The sequence below is a fragment of the Mixophyes fleayi genome, assembly GCF_038048845.1.
Source record: "Mixophyes fleayi isolate aMixFle1 chromosome 12 unlocalized genomic scaffold, aMixFle1.hap1 SUPER_12_unloc_3, whole genome shotgun sequence".
NCBI classification, from domain to species: domain Eukaryota; kingdom Metazoa; phylum Chordata; class Amphibia; order Anura; family Limnodynastidae; genus Mixophyes; species Mixophyes fleayi.
The window spans coordinates 233,999-257,877 of NW_027445897.1; the positions used below are offsets into that span (position 1 = coordinate 233,999).

At 45.8% G+C, this 23,879-nt stretch overlaps 2 protein-coding genes across 2 annotated transcripts in view; both read left to right on the forward strand.

The window, feature by feature from the left end:
* LOC142112123 (uncharacterized) overlaps positions 1–23,879 on the forward strand; it is a 128,289-nt gene that overhangs the window by 95,290 nt on the left and 9,120 nt on the right. Inside the window, exons 8-9 of the mRNA XM_075193961.1 lie at positions 13,550–13,647; positions 14,053–14,164. Of these exons, the coding sequence (XP_075050062.1) occupies positions 13,550–13,647; positions 14,053–14,164 (210 nt within the window). The remainder of the gene's footprint in view (positions 1–13,549; positions 13,648–14,052; positions 14,165–23,879) is intronic.
* LOC142112124 (uncharacterized) lies at positions 17,770–19,525 on the forward strand. Its single transcript, XM_075193963.1, has one exon. It carries the CDS (start codon positions 17,770–17,772, stop codon positions 18,928–18,930), a length of 1,161 nt encoding a protein of 386 aa, XP_075050064.1. The 3' UTR covers positions 18,931–19,525.

Genomic DNA, 23,879 nt, shown 5'->3' on the forward strand with positions numbered 1-23,879 from the left:
GCAGGTAGATGATCTCCAGGGTGAGATTTAATATCCTTTCACTCCTGTCCTTGTCCATCCTCAGGGAATCAGTAATTTACACAGATCGGGTTTCACCTTCAGTTGACTTCTAGTAAAAGATTCTTTGGTTCCTCACAGCTCAACTGTCTAGGAATAAATATAATAATTATTATAAACATCACAGAGCAGACATGTAAGATATTAAAATGTTAAACACTGAGGGTCTCATGTAGAGTTGGATGTAAGAGAGATTTCTTTGCGTAAAATACGTATTTCCCTACTTCCTAAGCACACAAAAATGTATAAGACTAAGGGGTATATTTATTAAACTGCGGGATTCAAAAAGTGGAGATGTTGCCAATAGCAACCAATCAGATTCTAGCTACCATTTTGTTGAATGTACTAAATAAATTATAGCTAGAATCTGATTGGTTGCCATAGGCAACATCCCTACATTTTCAAAGCCGCAGTTTAGTAAATTCAGCCCTAAGGACTTCATGCAGGGTGTACTTAGCCATTTGGGCTTAGGGCCGGTGGGGCTGGAAAGGATTCAAATGTTATCCACACATCCATCAGCTAGAGTTAAGGTCAATGGGGATCTATCAGAAGCCATTAACATAACAAATGGAACGAGGCAGGGTTGCCCCTTGTCTCCTATGATTTTCATTCTATGGATGGAGGCATTAACGCGGTCCATTAGAGCGAATCCAGATATTTCTGGAGTGCAGATGGGACATAAAGAGTTTAAATTAGTACTCTTTGCGGACGACTCCTGGCCATCCTTGCCAATCCAATAGTTTCCATTCCGAATCTAATGTCAGAATTCTGCATTTCTGTGGAGTTATCTAATTTTAAATTTAATTATTCAAAGTCAGTGGCCCTTAACATTTCTTCTGCATCTGACGTAGTTGAAGTTCTCAAGCCGGCGAGTTCTATACCTCCTACATACACTCCCAATCCATATCCCCATTTCATGGTTTAATGAACTACATAGGGCCATTAGACACTTTGTTTGGAGGGGCAGGAGGTCTCGTTTCAAGCATGACATACTATATAAACACAAAAGTGATGGTGGCTTACAGTTGCCACATTTCTCTACATTTTATGACGCCGTTATGCTGACTAGAGTGCTTGATTGGACGAGAGGAGAGGGGGGACAAGCAGTGGGTCTGGATTGAAGGTTACATATTAAACACACAAATTGATCTTGCTCCATGGCAGTCCTTCCTTCCCACTGTTAAACACCCGACTATCTCTCCCACTTTGTCTAAATGGGCAAAGCTGTGCATTAATCCACATATTTCCACAAAACACTCACCCTTGACAGCACTTTTTGACAACCCAGACTTTCTCCCGGGTCTTTCAATACAGACTTTTCAATTTTGTATTGAAGCAAGGGTGTCGTGTATCAGTATCGTGTCGGTCAGCTGGTGGACGCGTCAGGATCATACCCTTTGCCGATTTACAGGGAAAATGGGATCTACCCAATGTGAAAATATGGAGACACATTCAATTGAAGCATTTTGCGTGTTCTAGGGGCATCCGTGAGGAGGTGGGCAGGGCTCTCACACAGTTTGAATCTCTATGTACTGTGTCCCAATGCCCTGGGCACACCTTATAATCTATATATAAGCTCTTGATTGGGCATTTATTCAATGCACTACCTATATTCACTAGAGATTGGGAACTAAATACAGTCATACCTGAGTGGGGGAATATATTTCAGCGTACTTAAGCTAGTTCAGTTAGTGTGAAACTCATTACAAAATATTGACTCGGTGGTACCGGTGTCCCAGCCTCCTAGCCAATATGTTCCCTGGTGTCTCGGATCTTTGTTGGAGGTGTCAGGGAGCATCGGATACTCCATTGCACATCTGGTGGGAATGCGCGGCACTCAGACCTTTCTGGGATGCGGTGGTCCTCATCTCCAAAACAATTGTGGGAATTGAATGGCAAAATTGACCGAGAGATTGGTTACTCAATGATACTAAAATACCAATCTCCCAATATAAAAAGTCCTCTGTAAAAAACCTTAATAGTGCAGCAAGGGCTGTGATACCGGTCCATGGATAGCGGTCCACTGGGGATCACTATCAGCTCCCACTATAAAATAATGGTTTGCACATATAGGGGCGCATATTCAATTAGCTTTCGGATTCGCGGTAACGCGCGTTACCGCGAAAAGTGCGCGTTCTTGCGGGTATTACGGTACCGCATTAACGCGGATTTTCGTTCGCAACCCTATGGGCTGCGAACGAAAATCCACGTTACTGCAGTACCGTGTATTACGTTTCGCGGCTGTTCCGGCGCGTTACCGCGAATCCAAAAGCTAATTGAATATGCCCCATAGACTTTTATATGTCAATGGACGAGATCATTTATTCTGCGGCCGATAAATATAGTGAATTTTACTTGCTGTGGTCAGAATTGCACTCAGTGGACTATATGATGCCCAGCACCCCCTCCTCCTCCTCGCATTGCCGTCCTTCCCAGTTATCCCCTTCTGTATTTCTGTCCCCTACCCCCTTTCTTGTAGAGCGGTTAAGCAGTCACACTCCTCTCTGGATATGTTCACTTGTACTTTATTTAGTCCCGCGAAGCAGAATGAGCTTTCTATTTTTCTAACAAAATGTAAGAACTGCTTTGCAGATGTTGTGGAATCTGTAATTACTGTTGTATTACAACAAAAAGTTAGAAGTACCATACCATGTGTTCATGTTGTTGCATACATATGTATATGCTGTTTGATTTAGAGAGATTTAAAAAAAAAAAAAATCTAGCCCTAAATCCTAATATAGATTGAGACGTATCTAACACTTACTCCCCTGTACACTTACAGATGCTGAGCGGGGGAGGGAAGGGGAGAGGAGAGCGTAGGTCAAGTACAGTAAGGGAATTTCACGTAAATTGTGTAGCATGTAGAGGTGGAAACAGCAGCAGATCAGTCAGTCTGGAGGCACATCTGTTGTGGGTGCTGGACCCTGCTGCCCGATATGTTCTGATGACGGACCTTGTAGTGTGTTATAAAATAAATATTTATTTTATAACACATACAATTACTATCAGATGTGGGGCGTCTGAGGCGGCTGCTTTTTAGGACAGCTCTGTGCTTGTACTGTTAATCTGCACCCATCCAACATGAGTCTCACAATGTTTCGTCACTGCTGGACGGCTTCCTCGGGGAGTGAGTCTCATTCAACCACCTACTTCAGGAGGGAAGGCAGAGCGACATTAGAGCTTAACTAGGGGTCTATTTTCAAAAATAACCACTATACAAGTGTGTAAGACCCCCGTATAACTGAGACACACTAACCCTAGAAACGATGTACAGGAGGTGTAATCGTAGCGCTGGGTACCATCCTTTCAAAGACACCTCAAAGCCTTCACCACCCTACTAACAAATCAAATACCGGATGTACACACCCAGATCCCCCACTGAGCACCAAACCCTTCTCCCTATTTCAGCTCAGTGTGACCAGTGTAATAACACATACCATGCCAGTCAGTGTGATATAACATTGCAGTGCCCCCATCACTGGACCTGTAGGGGTTGCACCAACCCAAACAAACAAAAAAATAAGATGATGAAACCACACACACACAATTACAGTATAGACCAGTGATGGGCACCAGGCGGCCCTCTGAGCCCTCACCTGTGGCCCCCAGCTCCTTCCTGTTGTATTGTTAGATGTGTTTATTATAGCGGGTAACACATGTGTAAAATGCCGGCTGGTATGTTATTATAGATACTGTCTCTTTCTGTCATTAAATGTATTGTTTTACCTTATCACTGAGCTGAAGGGTAAATTGTGGCCCTTTCCAAGGTTAGAGGGCCACACCATGTGGCCCCGAAGTGTATGAGGTTGCCCATCACTGGTATACACCCTTCATGTAAACTATAGTAAATGACACATATACAGCATGTAACCACATGGGAGCAATCAGTGAATATATTTTAAGATATAATGGGGGTAGAATGAGGGGGATGGGGGCTAGTCTCCAGCACTAGACAAGCTATGTGTTAGGGGCACTTGGTGAGGGGTGGTTGGGTAGGAGGTGATAGTAGAGGGGATGTGGGGTAATGGGGGTAGAAGGAGGGGGATGGGGGCTAGTCTCCAGCACTAGACAAGCTATGTGTTAGTGGCACTTGGTGAGGGGTGGTTGGGTAGGAGGTGATAGTAGGGGGATGTGGGGTAATGGGGGTAGAAGGAGGGGGATGGGGCTAGTCTCCAGCACTAGACAAGCTATGTGTTAGTGACACTTGGTGAGGGGGTGGTTGGGTAGGAGGTGATAGTAGGGGGATGTGGGGTAATGGGGGTAGAAGGAGGGGGATGGGGCTAGTCTCCAGCACTAGACAAGCTATGTGTTAGGGGCACTTGGTGAGGGGTGGTTGGGTAGGAGGTGATAGTAGAGGGGATGTGGGGTAATGGGGGTAGAATGAGGGGGATGGGGGCTAGTCTCCAGCACTAGACAAGCTATGTGTTAGTAGCACTTGGTGAGGGGTGGTTGGGTAGGAGGTGATAGTAGGGGGGATGTGAGGTAATGGGGGTAGAAGGAGGGGATGGGGGCTAGTCTCCAGCACTAGACAAGCTATGTGTTAGGGGCACTTGGTGAGGGGTGGTTGGGTAGGAGGTGATAGTAGGGGGGATGTGAGGTAATGGGGGTAGAAGGAGGGGGATGGGGGCTAGTCTCCAGCACTAGACAAGCTATGTGTTAGTAGCACTTGGTGAGGGGTGGTTCGCTAGGAGGTGATAGTAGGGGGATGTGGGGTAATGGGGGTAGAAGGAGAGGGATGGGGGTAGTCTCCAGCACTAGACAAGCTATGTGTTAGTGGCACTTGGTGAGGGGTGGTTGGGTAGGAGGTGATAGTAGGGGGATGTGGGGTAATGGGGATAGAAGGAGGGGGGTGGGGTCTAGTCTCCAGCACTAGACAAGCTATGTGTTAGTGGCACTTGGTGAGGGGTGGTTGGGTAGGAGGTGATAGTAGGGGGATGTGGGGTAATGGGGGTAGAAGGAGGGGGATGGGGGCTAGTCTCCAGCACTAGACAAGCTATGTGTTAGTGGCACTTGGTGAGGGGTGGTTGGGTAGGAGGTGATAGTAGGGGGGATGTGAGGTAATGGGGGTAGAAGGAGGGGATGGGGGCTAGTCTCCAGCACTAGACAAGCTATGTGTTAGGGGCACTTGGTGAGGGGTGGTTGGGTAGGAGGTGATAGTAGGGGGGATGTGAGGTAATGGGGGTAGAAGGAGGGGGATGGGGGCTAGTCTCCAGCACTAGACAAGCTATGTGTTAGTAGCACTTGGTGAGGGGTGGTTCGCTAGGAGGTGATAGTAGGGGGATGTGGGGTAATGGGGGTAGAAGGAGAGGGATGGGGGTAGTCTCCAGCACTAGACAAGCTATGTGTTAGTGTCACTTGGTGAGGGGTGGTTGGGTAGGAGGTGATAGTAGGGGGATGTGGGGTAATGGGGATAGAAGGAGGGGGGTGGGGTCTAGTCTCCAGCACTAGACAAGCTATGTGTTAGGGGCACTTGGTGAGGGGTGGTTGGGTAGGAGGTGATAGTAGAGGGGATGTGGGATAATGGGGGTAGAAGGAGGGGGATGGGGGCTAGTCTCCAGCACTAGACAAGCTATGTGTTAGTGGCACTTGGTGAGGGGTGGTTGGGTAGGAGGTGATAGTAGGGGGATGTGGGGTAATGGGGGTAGAAGGAGGGGGATGGGGCTAGTCTCCAGCACTAGACAAGCTATGTGTTAGTGACACTTGGTGAGGGGGTGGTTGGGTAGGAGGTGATAGTAGGGGGATGTGGGGTAATGGGGGTAGAAGGAGGGGGATGGGGCTAGTCTCCAGCACTAGACAAGCTATGTGTTAGGGGCACTTGGTGAGGGGTGGTTGGGTAGGAGGTGATAGTAGAGGGGATGTGGGGTAATGGGGGTAGAATGAGGGGGATGGGGGCTAGTCTCCAGCACTAGACAAGCTATGTGTTAGTAGCACTTGGTGAGGGGTGGTTGGGTAGGAGGTGATAGTAGGGGGGATGTGAGGTAATGGGGGTAGAAGGAGGGGATGGGGGCTAGTCTCCAGCACTAGACAAGCTATGTGTTAGGGGCACTTGGTGAGGGGTGGTTGGGTAGGAGGTGATAGTAGGGGGGATGTGAGGTAATGGGGGTAGAAGGAGGGGGATGGGGGCTAGTCTCCAGCACTAGACAAGCTATGTGTTAGTAGCACTTGGTGAGGGGTGGTTCGCTAGGAGGTGATAGTAGGGGGATGTGGGGTAATGGGGGTAGAAGGAGAGGGATGGGGGTAGTCTCCAGCACTAGACAAGCTATGTGTTAGTGTCACTTGGTGAGGGGTGGTTGGGTAGGAGGTGATAGTAGGGGGATGTGGGGTAATGGGGATAGAAGGAGGGGGGTGGGGTCTAGTCTCCAGCACTAGACAAGCTATGTGTTAGTGGCACTTGGTGAGGGGTGGTTGGGTAGGAGGTGATAGTAGGGGGATGTGGGGTAATGGGGGTAGAAGGAGGGGGATGGGGGCTAGTCTCCAGCACTAGACAAGCTATGTGTTAGTGGCACTTGGTGAGGGGTGGTTGGGTAGGAGGTGATAGTAGGGGGGATGTGAGGTAATGGGGGTAGAAGGAGGGGATGGGGGCTAGTCTCCAGCACTAGACAAGCTATGTGTTAGTAGCACTTGGTGAGGGGTGGTTCACTAGGAGGTGATAGTAGGGGGATGTGGGGTAATGGGGGTAGAAGGAGAGGGATGGGGGTAGTCTCCAGCACTAGACAAGCTATGTGTTAGTGTCACTTGGTGAGGGGTGGTTGGGTAGGAGGTGATAGTAGGGGGATGTGGGGTAATGGGGATAGAAGGAGGGGGGTGGGGTCTAGTCTCCAGCACTAGACAAGCTATGTGTTAGTGGCACTTGGTGAGGGGTGGTTGGGTAGGAGGTGATAGTAGGGGGATGTGGGGTAATGGGGGTAGAAGGAGGGGGATGGGGGCTAGTCTCCAGCACTAGACAAGCTATGTGTTAGTGGCACTTGGTGAGGGGTGGTTGGGTAGGAGGTGATAGTAGGGGGGATGTGAGGTAATGGGGGTAGAAGGAGGGGATGGGGGCTAGTCTCCAGCACTAGACAAGCTATGTGTTAGTGACACTTGGTGAGGGGTGGTTGGGTAGGAGGTGATAGTAGGGGGGATGTGAGGTAATGGGGGTAGAAGGAGGGGATGGGGGCTAGTCTCCAGCACTAGACAAGCTATGTGTTAGTGTCACTTGGTGAGGGGTGGTTGGGTAGGAGGTGATAGTAGGGGGATGTGGGGTAATGGGGATAGAAGGAGGGGGGTGGGGTCTAGTCTCCAGCACTAGACAAGCTATGTGTTAGTGGCACTTGGTGAGGGGTGGTTGGGTAGGAGGTGATAGTAGGGGGATGTGGGGTAATGGGGGTAGAAGGAGGGGGATGGGGGCTAGTCTCCAGCACTAGACAAGCTATGTGTTAGTGGCACTTGGTGAGGGGTGGTTGGGTAGGAGGTGATAGTAGGGGGATGTGGGGTAATGGGGGTAGAAGGAGGGGGATGGGGGCTAGTCTCCAGCACTAGACAAGCTATGTGTTAGTGGCACTTGGTGAGGGGTGGTTGGGTAGGAGGTGATAGTAGGGGGGATGTGAGGTAATGGTGGTAGAAGGAGGGGGATGGGGGATAGTCTCCAGCACTAGACAAGCTATGTGTTAGTAGCACTTGGTGAGGGGTGGTTGGGTAAGAGGTGATAGTAGGGGGATGTGGGGTAATGGGGGTAGAAGGAGGGGATGGGGGCTAGTCTCCAGCACTAGACAAGCTATGTGTTAGTGGCACTTGGTGTGGGGTGGTTGGGTAGGAGGTGATAGTAGGGGGATGTGGGGTAATGGGGGTAGAAGGAGGGGGATGGGGGCTAGTCTCCAGCACTAGACAAGCTATGTGTTAGGGGCACTTGGTGAGGGGTGGTTGGGTAGGAGGTGATAGTAGGGGGATGTGGGGTAATGGGGGGTAGAAGGGGGGGATGGGGGCTAGTCTCCAGCACTAGACAAGCTATGTGTTAGGGGCACTTGGTGAGGGGTGGTTGGGTCGGAGGTGATAGTAGGGGGATGTGGGGTAATGGGGGTAGAAGGAGGGGGATGGGGGCTAGTCTCCAGCACTAGACAAGCTATGTGTTAGTGACACTTGGTGAGGGGTGGTTGGGTAGGAGGTGATAGTAGGGGGATGTGGGGTAATGGGGGTAGAAGGAGGGGGATGGGGGCTAGTCTCCAGCACTAGACAAGCTATGTGTTAGTGACACTTGGTGAGGGGTGGTTGGGTAGGAGGTGATAGTAGGGGGATGTGAGGTAATGGGGGTAGAAGGAGGGGGATGGGGGCTAGTCTCCAGTACTAGACAAGCTATGTGTTAGTAGCACTTGATGAGGGGGTGGTTGGGTAGGAGGTGATAGTAGGGGGATGTGGGGTAATGGGGGTAGAAGGAGGGGGATGGGGGCTAGTCTCCGGCACTAGACAAGCTATGTGTTAGGGGCACTTGGTGAGGGGTGGTTGGGTAGGAGGTGATAGTAGGGGGATGTGGGGTAATGGGGGGTAGAAGGGGGGGATGGGGGCTAGTCTCCAGCACTAGACAAGCTATGTGTTAGGGGCACTTGGTGAGGGGTGGTTGGGTAGGAGGTGATAGTAGGGGGATGTGGGGTAATGGGGGGTAGAAGGGGGGGATGGGGGCTAGTCTCCAGCACTAGACAAGCTATGTGTTAGGGGCACTTGGTGAGGGGTGGTTGGGTAGGAGGTGATAGTAGGGGGATGTGGGGTAATGGGGGGTAGAAGGGGGGGATGGGGGCTAGTCTCCAGCACTAGACAAGCTATGTGTTAGGGGCACTTGGTGAGGGGTGGTTGGGTCGGAGGTGATAGTAGGGGGATGTGGGGTAATGGGGGTAGAAGGAGGGGGATGGGGGCTAGTCTCCAGCACTAGACAAGCTATGTGTTAGTGGCACTTGGTGAGGGGGTGGTTGAGTAGGAGGTGATAGTAGGGGGATGTGGGGTAATGGGGGTAGAAGGAGGGGGATGGGGGCTAGTCTCCAGCACTAGACAAGCTATGTGTTAGTGACACTTGGTGAGGGGTGGTTGGGTAGGAGGTGATAGTAGGGGGATGTGAGGTAATGGGGGTAGAAGGAGGGGGATGAGGGCTAGTCTCCAGCACTAGACAAGCTATGTGTTAGGAGCACTTGGTGAGGGGTGGTTGGGTAGGAGGTGATAGTAGGGGATGTGAGGTAATGGGGGTAGAAGGAGGGGGATGGGGGCTAGTCTCCAGTACTAGACAAGCTATGTGTTAGTAGCACTTGGTGAGGGGGTGGTTGGGTAGGAGGTGATAGTAGGGGGATGTGGGGTAATGGGGGTAGAAGGAGGGGGGTGGGGGCTAGTCTCCAGCACTAGACAAGCTATGTGTTAGTGACACTTGGTGAGGGGTGGTTGGGTAGGAGGTGATAGTAGGGAAGATGTGGGGTAATGGGGGTAGAAGGAGGGGGATGGGGGCTAGTCTCCAGCACTAGACAAGCTATGTGTTAGTAGCACTTGGTGAGGGGTGGTTGGGTAGGAGGTGATAGTAGGGGGATGTGGGGTAATGGGGGTAGAAGGAGGGGGATGGGGGCTAGTCTCCAGCACTAGACAAGCTATGTATTAGTAGCACTTGATGAGGGGGTGGTTGGGTAGGAGGTGATAGTAGGGGGATGTGGGGTAATGGGGGTAGAAGGAGGGGGATGGGGGCTAGTCTCCAGCACTAGACAAGCTATGTATTAGTAGCACTTGGTGAGGGGGTGGTTGGGTAGGAGGTGATAGTAGGGGGATGTGGGGTAATGGGGGTAGAAGGAGGGGGATGGGGGCTAGTCTCCAGCACTAGACAAGCTATGTGTTAGTGGCACTTGGTGAGGGGTGGTTGGGTAGGAGGTGATAGTAGGGGGATGTGGGGTAATGGGGGTAGAAGGAGGGGGATGGGGGCTAGTCTCCAGCACTAGACAAGCTATGTGTTAGTGACACTTGGTGAGGGGTGGTTGGGTAGGAGGTGATAGTAGGGGGATGTGGGGTAATGGGGGTAGAAGGAGGGGGATGGGGGCTAGTCTCCAGCACTAGACAAGCTATGTGTTAGTGGCACTTGGTGAGGAGGTGGTTGGGTAGGAGGTGATAGTAGGGGGGATGTGGGGTAATGGGGGTAGAAGGAGGGGGATGGGGGCTAGTCATGGTGTGTGAGCCCCTCTGTGGTGTATGGGGTGTAGCTGGTCTCGGTATTAAGTCTCTCACAGCTCTACCATTATAATAACCAGCTCTGCTATTACTAACAGCCTTCTGCTGACTGCAGCACAATGAGGATTATGTAGCAGCTGATGTGAGAGCTCAGCCGCATGTATGAAGCCCTGATGGCCGGGAGGCTGCACATAAACATGGGGTAACTCTATGGGGGTAATTCCCGGTGTCTGATATATTATTATAGGGAGATATTACCTCAGCCTTGTACAGGGCCCGGATGTAGAGCTCCAGGTTCTAAGATGGCGACTGAGAGATTATGTGGCCCCGCCCGCTGTGCAGTGTAAATTGTTGTCAGCGGCGGAGATATATCTGTAAGACCAATAGTGTGTGGGAGACTACGGGAAAATGACCGCCGCTATTCTGACTGGCGTCAACTTAATCGGTAGAGTAAGCATCTATAACTATTGTCCTCGGTGCAGGACAGCGGCGGCCATTTTCCCGTAGTCTCCCTCACACTATTGGTCTTAGATATATCTCCGCCCCTGACAACAACGTACACAGCACAGGGGGCGTGTCCACATCCTCCTCAGCCGCCATGTCAGAGCCTGGAGCGCCGCCCTCAGTCTGTACAACATCCGGGCCCTGTACAAGGCTGAGGTAATAATATAGTTCCCCCATGTTTATGTGCAGCCTCCCGGCCATCAGGGCCTCATACATGCAGCATCTCTTCCATTACCCACAGACCAGCCATGGACACATCAGGCCTCGTCCACATATAAATACCTGACTCATTAACCAATCAAACTGAAGGAGAGTTTATCAAATGAGCAATATAATGAGTCTCATAAAATATCCATTAAATAGATATAACCCAGAATCCCTCCCACAGTCCTACAGACTGACACCATTTGTTTGCATTATACATGTATAACACTATGTAGATCATTATATATATATATATATATATATATATATATATATATATATATATATAAGAAAGGCAAATCGAGATGCTCTGATACTATTTTAAGATTATTATGCTATAAAATGATTTTAATTTTTTGAGTGTAACTTTATTAAAACCAACCAAATAAAATCCAGGATAGTGAAATGTGTTAATAAATTGCAATTAAAGCAGATTGCAGTGTTATTGTCACTATTTGAGTTTATAATAATGCTTTTATTTCAATCACTTTCTTTCTCTTAAGAGTCCTCGGGATTAAATAGATCTGGTTTGCACTATAGCTATGGATAGTCTGCTGTACTTCTGTGTAAATGATTATATCTCCTTGTGTGACCCATTTATTTCCTCCTAAAATACAGAGTTTTATGCAGACGTTAGTGATCCTGTAATAACTAAGTATCTTATATCTTAAAGGAAAACTACATAATATATTATTTGGCCTGAGACCCTGATAGATATTGATAGTCATTGATTATATAACACCAATATTTTGTGGTTCTTATTTACCATATAATAAGTATTTGTCTCACTCACACCTGGTATTATATTTTATATTTAATATTTTCATAGGTTACAATGTTATCCCTCTGTTAGTATACAGAGCAGACTGCATGGAAGTAAAAATAAAATCATCTAACACCAACATTTACACAATCTAATAGTAAAGGCAATAAGAGATACTAAACCAAGCTAAAGAGCTTAAGTAGACATAAGAGCTGTAAACGCAAAAGAGCTATAGGAACAATAGAGCTATAACCGCTTGAAACAAGAACAGAGAACAAGAAGTTGAACATCAGCACTTCCATCTTTTTTGGGGGATCCAAAACACCACCCACAGTCTGTGACTCCTCTCCCATCTGCTTCTCCAACAGGATAAATTACTTCATTAGTTATCCACGGAACAAGTGCACCAATACCCAACAACCACTTTAATCCAGAGGAACACCAAAAATAAGCTACTCCAGGACCATCCACCAAACTAAGAACAGGAAGACAAAGAACCAAAGGAGAGGAACATCTCCTGACAACGTCTTCACTCTAAAGGATTAGGCAGTAAGTGACAAACACCTACAACACCTCACCACCTATAGATCCCACCAGGTTACACCACCTATAGATCCCACCAGGTTACACCACCTATAGATCTCACCAGGTTACACCACCTATAGATCCCGTCAGGTTACACCACCTATAGATCCAGCCAGGTTACACCACCTATAGATCTCACCAGGTTACACCACCTATAGATCCCACCAGGTTACACCACCTATAGATCCCACCAGGTTACACCACCTATAGATCCCACCAGGTTACACCACCTATAGATCCCACCAGATTACACCACCTATAGATCTCACCAGGTTACACCACCTATAGATCTCACCAGGTTACACCACCTATAGATCCCACCAGGTTACACCACCTATAGGTCTCACCAGGTTACACCGTCTATAGATCCCACCAGGTTACACCACCTATAGATCCCACCAGGTTACACCACCTATAGATCCCACCAGGTTACACCACCTATAGATCCCGTCAGGTTATACCACCTATAGATCCCACCAGGTTACACCACCTATAGGTCTCACCAGGTTACACCGTCTATAGATCCCACCAGGTTACACCACCTATAGGTCTCACCAGGTTACACCACCTATAGATCCCACCAGGTTACACCACCTATAGGTCTCACCAGGTTACACCGTCTATAGATCCCACCAGGTTACACCACCTATAGATCCCACCAGGTTACACCATGGCATCCCATTCACTTTCCACTTAGTACCGGGACACCTATACTCTCCACAGGGCAGCAACCAATCACAGGTCCACTGATACATCCTCACAGCGCAGACAGTCCCTATCCTACATCTCTGGGTCAGACTGTCCAGAAGACAATTTATACATGTATAATGCTGCACAGACGTTCCAGCGGGTCCCTCACCCTTGGAAGTCCCTTCTCAGACATGATGTTATATTAAGAAAGGCATCACCTCAAAACATTATTATTTATTTTTATATAAACATATATAATATATATATATATATATATATATATATATATATATATATATATATATATAAATGTCTGGATTATGACTGTAATTGTGTTGTCAGGTTCCTATAAGGTGTCAGGATGTCACTGTGTATTTCTCTATGCAGGGCTGGAAGTATTTAGGAGGACACAAGGGTCTGTACGAGGACGTGAAGATGGAGAATCACCGGATCCTCACATCACTGGGTAAGAGGAGAGTTTCATTTATTGTAAAAGAGAGAATAGTTCTGAGGGCCACCTAGATACACTCATCTGAGAATCACATATAAACAATGTAATCAGTCACTGTGTGTCTCCTACAGATGGATCCAGTAACAGAAATACCCCAGAGAGATATCTCCGTCCTCATTATTCACAGGACTGTACACAGGAAAATCCCAGTATCCCACAGGAGTATCAGGTAGATGACATTTTAGGGTCTCGCCAAAGTGACTTTATTATATTATCTGTAAAAGAGCTGTGTGGATCTTATATACTGATTGTCTTCTGTTTAATCTCAAATGATTAAATCAGATATTATTAGATGTGATATATTTTATTACCATAATCCTCTTAATGTAACTCTCACATGTTTGTCTCTCTACCTCCTATCCTCTTTGTATTGCTTCCTTTATTCTAGTTGTCTTCTGATGTAGTTGTTTTTTCCATTGTCTCTTGCATTGATTTTTACTGATTATATTGTTTCTCTTCTCCCTTTTCTGTATTTTTTCTATTTCTTTTTTGTTGATTGTGCGGCGCTGCGGATTCTATGGCTCCATATAACTAAGATAATCATGATATTGTTATTGTTTTGTGGGCTATTTAGGATGATGTCCTGACTGATATTAAAGTAGAAACGATAGAGGGAGAGGAAGAGACGTATGTGAGGGGTGATCAGCAGTGTAAGGAGGAGGAAATCCCTACAGATATCAGCACAGGTGAGTAATAATCACTTATTACAGAAGAGTCACATATTCAGCTTTTTCAGTCACAACAACAATCTCTTATTCTACACCCTGGTGGATCCTCAGGTGCTTTAACGTATCTCATGGAATTAATCACTAATGGTATGGACACTAATAAGTCCACCTTATCGAGTTCCCAGCGGACATATGATGTCAGCAAATGCACATAACTGGTATAAGGAAGATCGATGAACATCTGCTCTCCATATGATTACTGGTGTATGAGTGTCACGATACAAAATCGTTTTGTAGACGTGGTGTTAAATAAATTTCCTTATAAGACCTACTTTATCATATGAGGCTAAAATCTCTTCTCTGTGGGGTTGTATTTTGAAGATACAGAACAGTATACAGAAGAACGTCTAAAGAGCAGTTGTTGGACATTGAACTCTATAAGGTGGACTTATTAGTGTCTATACCATTAGTGATTAATTCTATGAGATAAGTTATAGCGCCTGAGGATCCCCCAGTATTTATTTGTTTATATTTGTATTTTGTGAGTAAGTTGGTGTGATAGGGCTGCTGTATCTGGGAATTGGAGCCTTATTTTTATTTCAAAAATGATCTGACCAGTGTGGGAGTTAGGAGCCATCAGCCCCTATTAGACTCCTGACCTCCTCCTCACATCATATCATTGTGTGCTACCAGCCCAGAGATCTGACCAGTCTCCTCCTCACATCATATCATTGTGTACTACCAGCCCAGAGATCTGACCAGCCTCCTCCTCACATCATATCATTGTGTACTACCAGCCCAGAGATCTGACCAGTCTCCTCCTCACATCATATCATTGTGTGCTACCAGCCCAGAGATCTGACCAGTCTCCTCCTCACATCATATCATTGTGTGCTACCAGCCCAGAGATCTGACCAGTCTCCTCCTCACATCATATCACTGTGTGCTACCAGCCCAGAGATCTGACCAGTATCCTGATGGTTTAGGATACTTCTCCTCTGGTTCGTGGCGCCATTATTGTCAAACGCCATTTTCTCACTCAAGTGTAGCACAGTACTGCACAGTACTGTAGATCTGATGGTGTCCTTGTTAAACTTCAATGTCCCTCTCTTCTGTGCAAAATCCCAGGATCCTACAGGATTTATTGACATCACAGTGATCCTGTGGTGATTCCACCTGGTCTACCTATTTTCTCCACTTCCCATGCACCCAAAGGTTTTCAAGAAGTTGAAGAGGGAATAGGTGGCGGCCATCCTTGGGGCACCAGACTGGCCTCACCGAGCTTGGTACTCGGATCTTCTCGGGATGACAATAGAACCACCGTTCCGATTGCACCTCTGCCTGGACTTGCTCACATAGGTCATCTTAGTTGCCACTCGTTAAGTCGGCTTTGATGGTGTGGCTATTGAAATCATGATTCTCAGAGCAAAGGGGTTTTCTGCAGCCATGATAAAAGCCATAAAGTCTTATTCCTCTGCCAACTATTATCAGATCTGGAAGGTATATGTTCTTTGGTGCGAGATAAGTAATTTCCATTTATTCTCTTTAAAGTTGCAGGTTTCAGCACTGTCAATTTACTTTCAGCGCAAATTGGCTATCCTGCTGCAAGTTCACACTTTGTTACAGAGGATGCATCATGTTTTACCCCCATTTGTGCACTTGGTTGAGCCATGGGATCTGAATTTGGTTCTTCAAGTGTTGGTCAAAGAACCGTTTGAACCTTTAAATTCTGGGGATCTTAGGTAGCTTACCTGGAAAGTGGCTTTTCTTCTGGCAGTGTCTTCGGCACGCCAACTGTCTTAAGTTGGGGCCATTATCCTGAGTTCCCCCTTCCTAGTTTTTCAAGTTTCGCACCAAGCCCTCTTTTGTTCCTAAAGTCGTTTTTCACTTCCATTCGATTCAGGAAATTGTGGTTCCTGTATTGTCTCTGAGTTCTCGGTCTTTGGATCAGTCTTTATTACTACTGGATGTGGTCAGCGCCCTTAGGTGCAATGTACACCGCACTGTGGGACTTCGCAAAACCATGGATCTGTTTGTGCTATATGATGCGCACAAGTGCAGTTGGCCGGCCTCTAAGGTGTCTTTAGCTGGATGGATCACTTCCACCATCGGTTTGGCTTAAACAACGACAGCTAGGCCAGTCCCAGGAGGTTTGTCAGATTTTTCGACCAGGGCTGTAGGTGCTTCCTAGGTGGCGCGTCACGGAGCTTCAACCGAACAGCTGTGACAAGCAGCTACTTGGTCGTCTGTCCACACCTTTGTGAAGTTTTACAGGTTGTAGGGCTTTGCATTCCAGGATGCTAGATTTGGCTGCAAAGTTTTGCGCGCAGCTGTGTAAGAGCAATCCTTCCCTTAGGGGTGGCTTTGGTATGTCCCCTATGTCTAACAATGTCCTGTAATAGGACGTAAGAGAAAATAGGATTTTTGTACTCGCCGTTAAATCCCTTTCTCGTAGTCCATTGAGAGAAACTGTGCGCCCACCCTTGCTCTGTATTGTTTGTTGGGTTGACTATGTTTGTGTGTTCTGGTTAACCTATTTTGGCCCTCCTTCGGACTTTGGTACCACCTACTATACCCCTATGTCTAGCACTGCCCCCCAATGGACTAAGAGAAAAGGATTTACACTGAGTACAAAAATTCTATTATCTCAAGGGATGTCAATCCTAAAGGACTCCGTGAATTTACCTATGGACCTTCTATACACTACCTCTTGTGATGATACCAATAATCCTCTCTGTGTACTACCACATGTGATGTTACCCATTAATTCCCCTTCTGATCATCCATGAATTATTGATCAATTTGTTGTATATTAACACTGTAATTTTAAAGTAAAATACCAGATGATTCCCAGGTGATAACACACACACACACACACACACACACATCATTATAACATACACTTCACATACACTCTACTTTCCTGGAGACACAGAGCTGTAACCACACATCCATCATTGCACAATAGCCCTCCGGTATGTGCTTGGATACCCTGTATTGGTTCTCTTCATCAGCTGATCTGTCATTGTGCCCTGCTTTGCCCTAATGCTTTTTTCCACTTTGTGGTGTTGCAATCAGCTCCAGGTTTGTAGACTCAACACCAGCTAAGATTGACATAGAGAGAGGTATTGCAGAGTCTAAGTTACTGCCGTTATTCACCAGGGCCCGCAGAAAAGCAGGATGGATTTTGCTGCATGTAGTAACTAGGTCGCGGTCCAACGAATTGGCCCTTGATTTGGTGGGCGGAGTACAACAGGCAAGTAGGCAGGACTGTCTACTAATATAGACCACATCGACTATGCTTCTGAGGCTTCAGTGTCTGTGTGTGCCGGTAGTGTCTAGTTGGACATTGTCACTGGCTATTGAGGCTTCCTGTCCTAGTATGCTGGCTGGGCATTGTGTATGCTTTGGAAATATAACTCGCCATAGTCTGCAATTTGCCTGGAGTTGTTCATGGCGGCTGATTATAAGCAGTGTGCTTCATAATAGGGTTTTATTTGTAGTTTGCAAATTGAAATTAAACAACTGAACATCTTGAACTCACTCACTCATAGTATGAAAATCTGTCATCTGCATCTAAATGTATTTACATATATTTATTTCCAACAGATGGATGCAAACACATGAATATCTCGGATGGGCATCTCCTTTTATCTCCAGGTTTTGAAATAGAAGATAACATCACACAAGAGTCTCCAGGAGAGAACCCCATTTCCCTAAATATACATCCAATACTTTACAGTACAGATAAATCGCCTTATCCCTCTACTTATGAGGAATGTTCTCCTGCAAACAGAGATATTTTTACACATAGTACAGCTCATATTAATGATGATCAAATCTTTCCATGTTGTGAGGGTGGGAAAGGTTTTGCCCGCAAATCAGACCTTATTAGACATCAGAGAACTCGCACAGGTGAGAAACCATTTCCATGTTCTGAGTGTGAGAAATGTTTTGCATGGAAATCAAAACTTTTGAGACATCAGAGAACTCACACAGGTGAGAAACCATTTCCATGTTCTGAGTGCGGGAAATGTTTTACACAGAAATCAATACTTTTCACACATCAGAGAACTCACACAGGTGAGAAACCATTTACATGTTCTGAGTGCGGGAAATGTTTTGCACAGAAATCAAAACTTTTCGAACATCTGCAAAATCACACAGGTGGGAAACCATTTCCATGTTCTGAGTGCGGGAAATGTTTTCGTTACAAATCAAGCCTAGTTGAACATCAGAGAATTCACACAGGTGAGAAACCATTTGTATGTTCTGAATGTGGAAAATGGTTTACACAAATATCAAGTCTTGTTCAACATCAGCGAACTCACACAGGTGAGAAACCATTTCCATGTTCTGAATGTGGGAAATGTTTTGCACAGAAATCAAAACTTTTCATACATCAGAGAACTCACACAGGTGAGAAACCATTTCCCTGTACTGAGTGCGGGACATGTTTTGAACAGAAATCAAAACTTTTTACACATCAGCAAACTCACACAGGTGAGAAACCATTTTCATGTTCTGAGTGTGGTAAATGTTTTGCACAAGAATCAAAACTTTTCACACATATGCAAACTCACACAGCTAAGAAACCATTTCCATGTTCTGAGTGCGGGACATGTTTTGCATGGAAATCAAAACTTGTCAGACACCAGAGTTTACATACGGGTGAGAAACCATTTCCATGTTCAGACTGTGGGAAATGTTTTACACGAAAATCAAGTCTTAAAAAACATCAGAGAACTCACACAAGTGAGAAGCCTTTTCCATGTACTGAATGAGGAAAATAGTTTGTCAAAGAAATCTCGTTGAATATCAAAATATTCACATAGCACAAAAGCAATTAAACAAGAAACAAGGTGCAACTGTGCTCTTAATATTGAAAAATCATTTAATTTTATTAATGTAACTTAAAATGGACATATACAGTTTATATTTACATTATTTATACTCGGGGAAAGTCTGATTGGAACAGATCACTCGTGTGGAACTAATTTCTCTATTAGATATTGTCCACAGTATTAACAAAACCACCTTGTTGTTAAATAGGATACTGAGTAATATATAATTCTGGCAATGAGTTGGAGGTATAATGTGGGATCTAGACACTGTACAGTTTGTTTATTCATACTCTCACTCTCTAATTGAAGGTGTGGGAAGGTTTATATAATTAGTTCTCTAATCTGTTACTTTCTCACAGGGGATTGATTATAAAGCTTCAACAGTGTGGTCCCACGTTGTAAATGTAATTTTTTGGTGCCGTGCAGCTATTTTTGTAGAAATGCTGCCATTTATGTGGTATGCCCATGGCTAAGTGGGTCAAGATGTGTCTGCATTGGTGCAAAACTTTGCTTCATCCTATGGTTAGGGCTGAGGGCATTTGGACTTTAGAACATAAAGGGAATCAATTGATGGTGGACATCAACTGAAAAAAGTAGTGTATGGGGGCACTCCTGTCCCTAAGAGTTTTATAAAATCAACTTTATTAATGACTATTAAAAATTAGACAAATATCGGATATCGGCATTTGGACTTTACTTGCTAAATGTGGTTTAAATGCACATTCACCAGCATGTGAAAAAGTAGAATTTGTTTTGCAGGGTGAGATGTTTTAATGAGGTTTAAAGTCTGGTGAGTGAGCATTCACTGAGGTCTTCTCGCTTCAGCATGTGGTTATAGAGCCTTTATCTCTTCCCTGTAAAAGGACTTGAGTTTGTGCATGGTTAGTGGTGGCAGAGGTCAGACCTCATCCTATTTGTTTTAAATGTGATGGTTTTTGCTATGTCCAGAGACACTTAATACCTGAATGTACTGGATCCAGCAATTCTCTGGTTGGGTTTCCTGATAAAAACGTTACTGTAAATGGATTCCTCATGTACTTTCAGCAGCTGGATGTCTTGTACCATCTAGATAGTAAGAACCTCTCTCATCTTCTCTGTGGACGTCATTCAGGAAGTTAAGGACATTTCCGTAATAGACATATTGATGGCTCCTTTCATTTACTTGTTGGACAAACTACTTGGTGTTATGATGTCACAGGATACAGGAAACTGGTGACATGTAACAATTTCCTGGGGAGATATATATTTACTATTATACATATTTACTATACAGTGGTTCATGTTTGATTAAGGAGTTGTTGGCCCTATGCGGTTTTACCAGAGATCTGACATTGATGGAGACTGTTTGGTAATGTACAGATTTAGGAAGGTACAAGACTATATGCACCAAAATACAGACACCATATATAACCAAGAGGACATTCCTAATGTCATTACAAACATACAAAATAACAAGGTGAATGAGGGTCTTAATAGGTAAAATCACCATCGCACTCAGCTGTGGGTTACGTCACACGGACACATATCTCACCGCAGTGTACGGTGACTGTTCCTTTACTACAGCTGTGGGTTACGTCACACAGACACATATCTCACCGCAGTGTACGGTGACTGTTCCTTTACTACAGCTGTGGGTTACGTCACACGGACACATATCTCACCGCAGTGTACGGTGACTGTTCCTTTACTACAGCTGTGGGTTACGTCACACGGACACATATCTCACCGCAGTGTACGGTGACTGTTCCTTTACTACAGCTGTGGGTTACGTCACACGGACACATATCTCACCGCAGTGTACGGTGACTGTTCCTTTACTACAGCTGTGGTTACGTCACACAGACACATATCTCACCGCAGTGTACGGTGACTGTTCCTTTACTACAGCTGTGGGTTACGTCACACGGACACATATCTCACCGCAGTGTACGGTGACTGTTCCTTTACTACAGCTGTGGGTTACGTCACACGGACACATATCTCACCGCAGTGTACGGTGACTGTTCCTTTACTACAGCTGTGGGTTATGTCACACGGACACATATCTCACCGCAGTGTACGGTGACTGTTCCTTTACTACAGCTGTGGGTTACGTCACACGGACACATATCTCACCGCAGTGTACGGTGACTGTTCCTTTACTACAGCTGTGGGTTATGTCACACAGACACATATCTCACCGCAGTGTACGGTGACTGTTCCTTTACTACAGCTGTGGTTACGTCACACAGACACATATCTCACCGCAGTGTACGGTGACTGTTCCTTTACTACAGCTGTGGGTTACGTCACACGGACACATATCTCACCGCAGTGTACGGTGACTGTTCCTTTACTACAGCTGTGGGTTACGTCACACGGACACATATCTCACCGCAGTGTACGGTGACTGTTCCTTTACTACAGCTGTGGGTTACGTCACACGGACACATATCTCACCGCAGTGTACGGTGACTGTTCCTTTACTACAGCTGTGGGTTACGTCACACAGACACATATCTCACCGCAGTGTACGGTGACTGTTCCTTTACTACAGCTGTGGGTTACGTCACACGGACACATATCTCACCGCAGTGTAGGGTGACCGTTCCTTTACTACAGCTGTGGGTTACGTCACACGGACACATATCTCACCGGAGAGTACGGTGACTGTTCCTTTACTACAGCTGTGGGTTACGTCACACAGACACATATCTCACCACAGTGTACGGTGACTGTTCCTTTACTACAGCTGTGGGTTACGTCACACGGACACATATCTCACCGCAGTGTACGGTGACTGTTCCTTTACTACAGCTGTGGGTTACGTCATACAGACACATATCTCACCGCAGTGTACGGTGACTGTTCCTTTACTACAGCTGTGGGTTACGTCACACGGACACATATCTCACCGCAGTGTATGGTGACTGTTCCTTTACTACAGCTGTGGGTTACGTCACACAGACACATATCTCACCGCAGTGTACGGTGACTGTTCCTTTACTACAGCTGTGGGTTACGTCACACAGACACATATCTCACCGCAGTGTACGGTGACTGTTCCTTTACTACAGCTGTGGGTTACGTCACACAGACACATATCTCACCGCAGTGTACGGTGACTGTTCCTTTACTAATAACACGGTGACTGTTCCTTTACTAATAACATGATGCCGGCTGCGTTATCAGACACACTGCACCTGCGCAGTACTAACGACGCGGCAGCAGCACGCGCCTGGGTGCAAGGTATCACAGCTCTACAGGCCAGGAGAGATGTGCACATTTCCCCCTCTAAAGAAACCTGGTTTCTGGTGTAGAAATACGTGCTGCTTAGACCAATACTTAATTATAGAGTTATAGTTAATATGGCAGCAAGGTGATATTTACAAAGATTGCATTGTTATGTTTACTATTAATATTGCTGCTGATTGTAGTTTAATACAAACTGTATGGTGTATATAGGATGATTATATACTGTTGTGAGGGCCTCAGAACCGTAGTTCTCTTGGTACCCGGGCTCTAGGTTCACAGATCACACAGGTAAGGAAGCAAGAAAGAGATAATAACCTGTAATAACAAAGTGTACGCTCAAAGTAAATGCAACAGTGCTCCCCAAGGAGAAACGTATTCCCTCACCAAATATAACCAAGTGTCAGTAAATTCACCAGTGTCAGTAAAACCCCCCAACCAAGACCCCAGCAGGTTACCTCTCAGCTCAGAGTCCTTCTGTTTCCCTGCCATCTAGTCTGGTTTGGGTTGTGCTGGGACAATGGTCAGTCAATAATCAAACCCACCTCCTGATTGTAGATAGAGTCGGACCCTCCCGTTCTTAACCCCTTACACTACTTTGTGATATCACAGAGTCCCCAGCTGTTAGGTGCTTTCTGTGGGGCTGTCACCCCCTCCCACTGACTGACAGACCAGGGAGGCCCGATATCCCCACTGGTCTCGTCACAACTGTATTTGGTTTATAGATTCAAAAGACATGCTTTGTTAAAGATGGCTGACAGAGCCATGTGCCATACGGTCTGGCCTCCATTTTGTAATGTTGTCTTTGTCCACCATGTTGTTATATCTTGTGGGGCTATCCTCCATCTTGCATACACTCTCTCGCTATTAACAAAGACATATAGACACACGACCACACATATATACTGAAATAAGAGATACATACTATCATACACAGGTAGGAAAAGCACATTTACACATCAATTGAACAGCTGAAGTAGGCAATGCATTGTATTTGATGTAAAATATATTATGCTTTCTACACTGATATTATATGTGTAAAGACTGTTACTGAAAGTACCTATTGTTAATAAGAATACATATTATCTTAATGAGACTTTGTGGAAAACCTTTCTTGATATGATATGTATTATTCCTGGTATTATACTGTGGGAATTAGAGTAAATGAAGTAGACATTGAAATAGAATTATCTTCCTAATAACTGGGTATAAACTAGAACCTACCCTTTGTGAGTGATAATGACGGAAGGTATTAAATTCTCAATAGCAGATTAGTATATTTGCTTCACCATTAGACCCTCTGTGCTACCAGACAGCATGGCAGACCCTCAGGGACATAGCATCGGAATAGTCACCCTTTTACAGACACATAGTAACAAAAGGAAGCGAAATATAGTGTAGTATATATAAAATCAAGTGTTATTACAAATGTATAAACTGTACAAACAAACAAAGAGCATTTATCTGAGTGATATATACCAAAAGTATATACTCAGAGATGATTGTTCAGTCCTGGGAAAACTTCAGTCCACCACTGTGCAGTTATGGAGATACAGGTACCAGCAGGTAGAAGATCATCACAGAAGAACAAAGGTGCAGAATGAGTGTTGACCCTACGCGTTTCATCTTACTAATAAGACTTCATCAGAGGGATCAGT

Bases quoted from the DNA above. Each gene is read 5' to 3' on its own strand.
- LOC142112124 (XM_075193963.1), top strand. From the start codon at position 17,770: ATGAATATCTCGGATGGGCATCTCCTTTTATCTCCAGGTTTTGAAATA.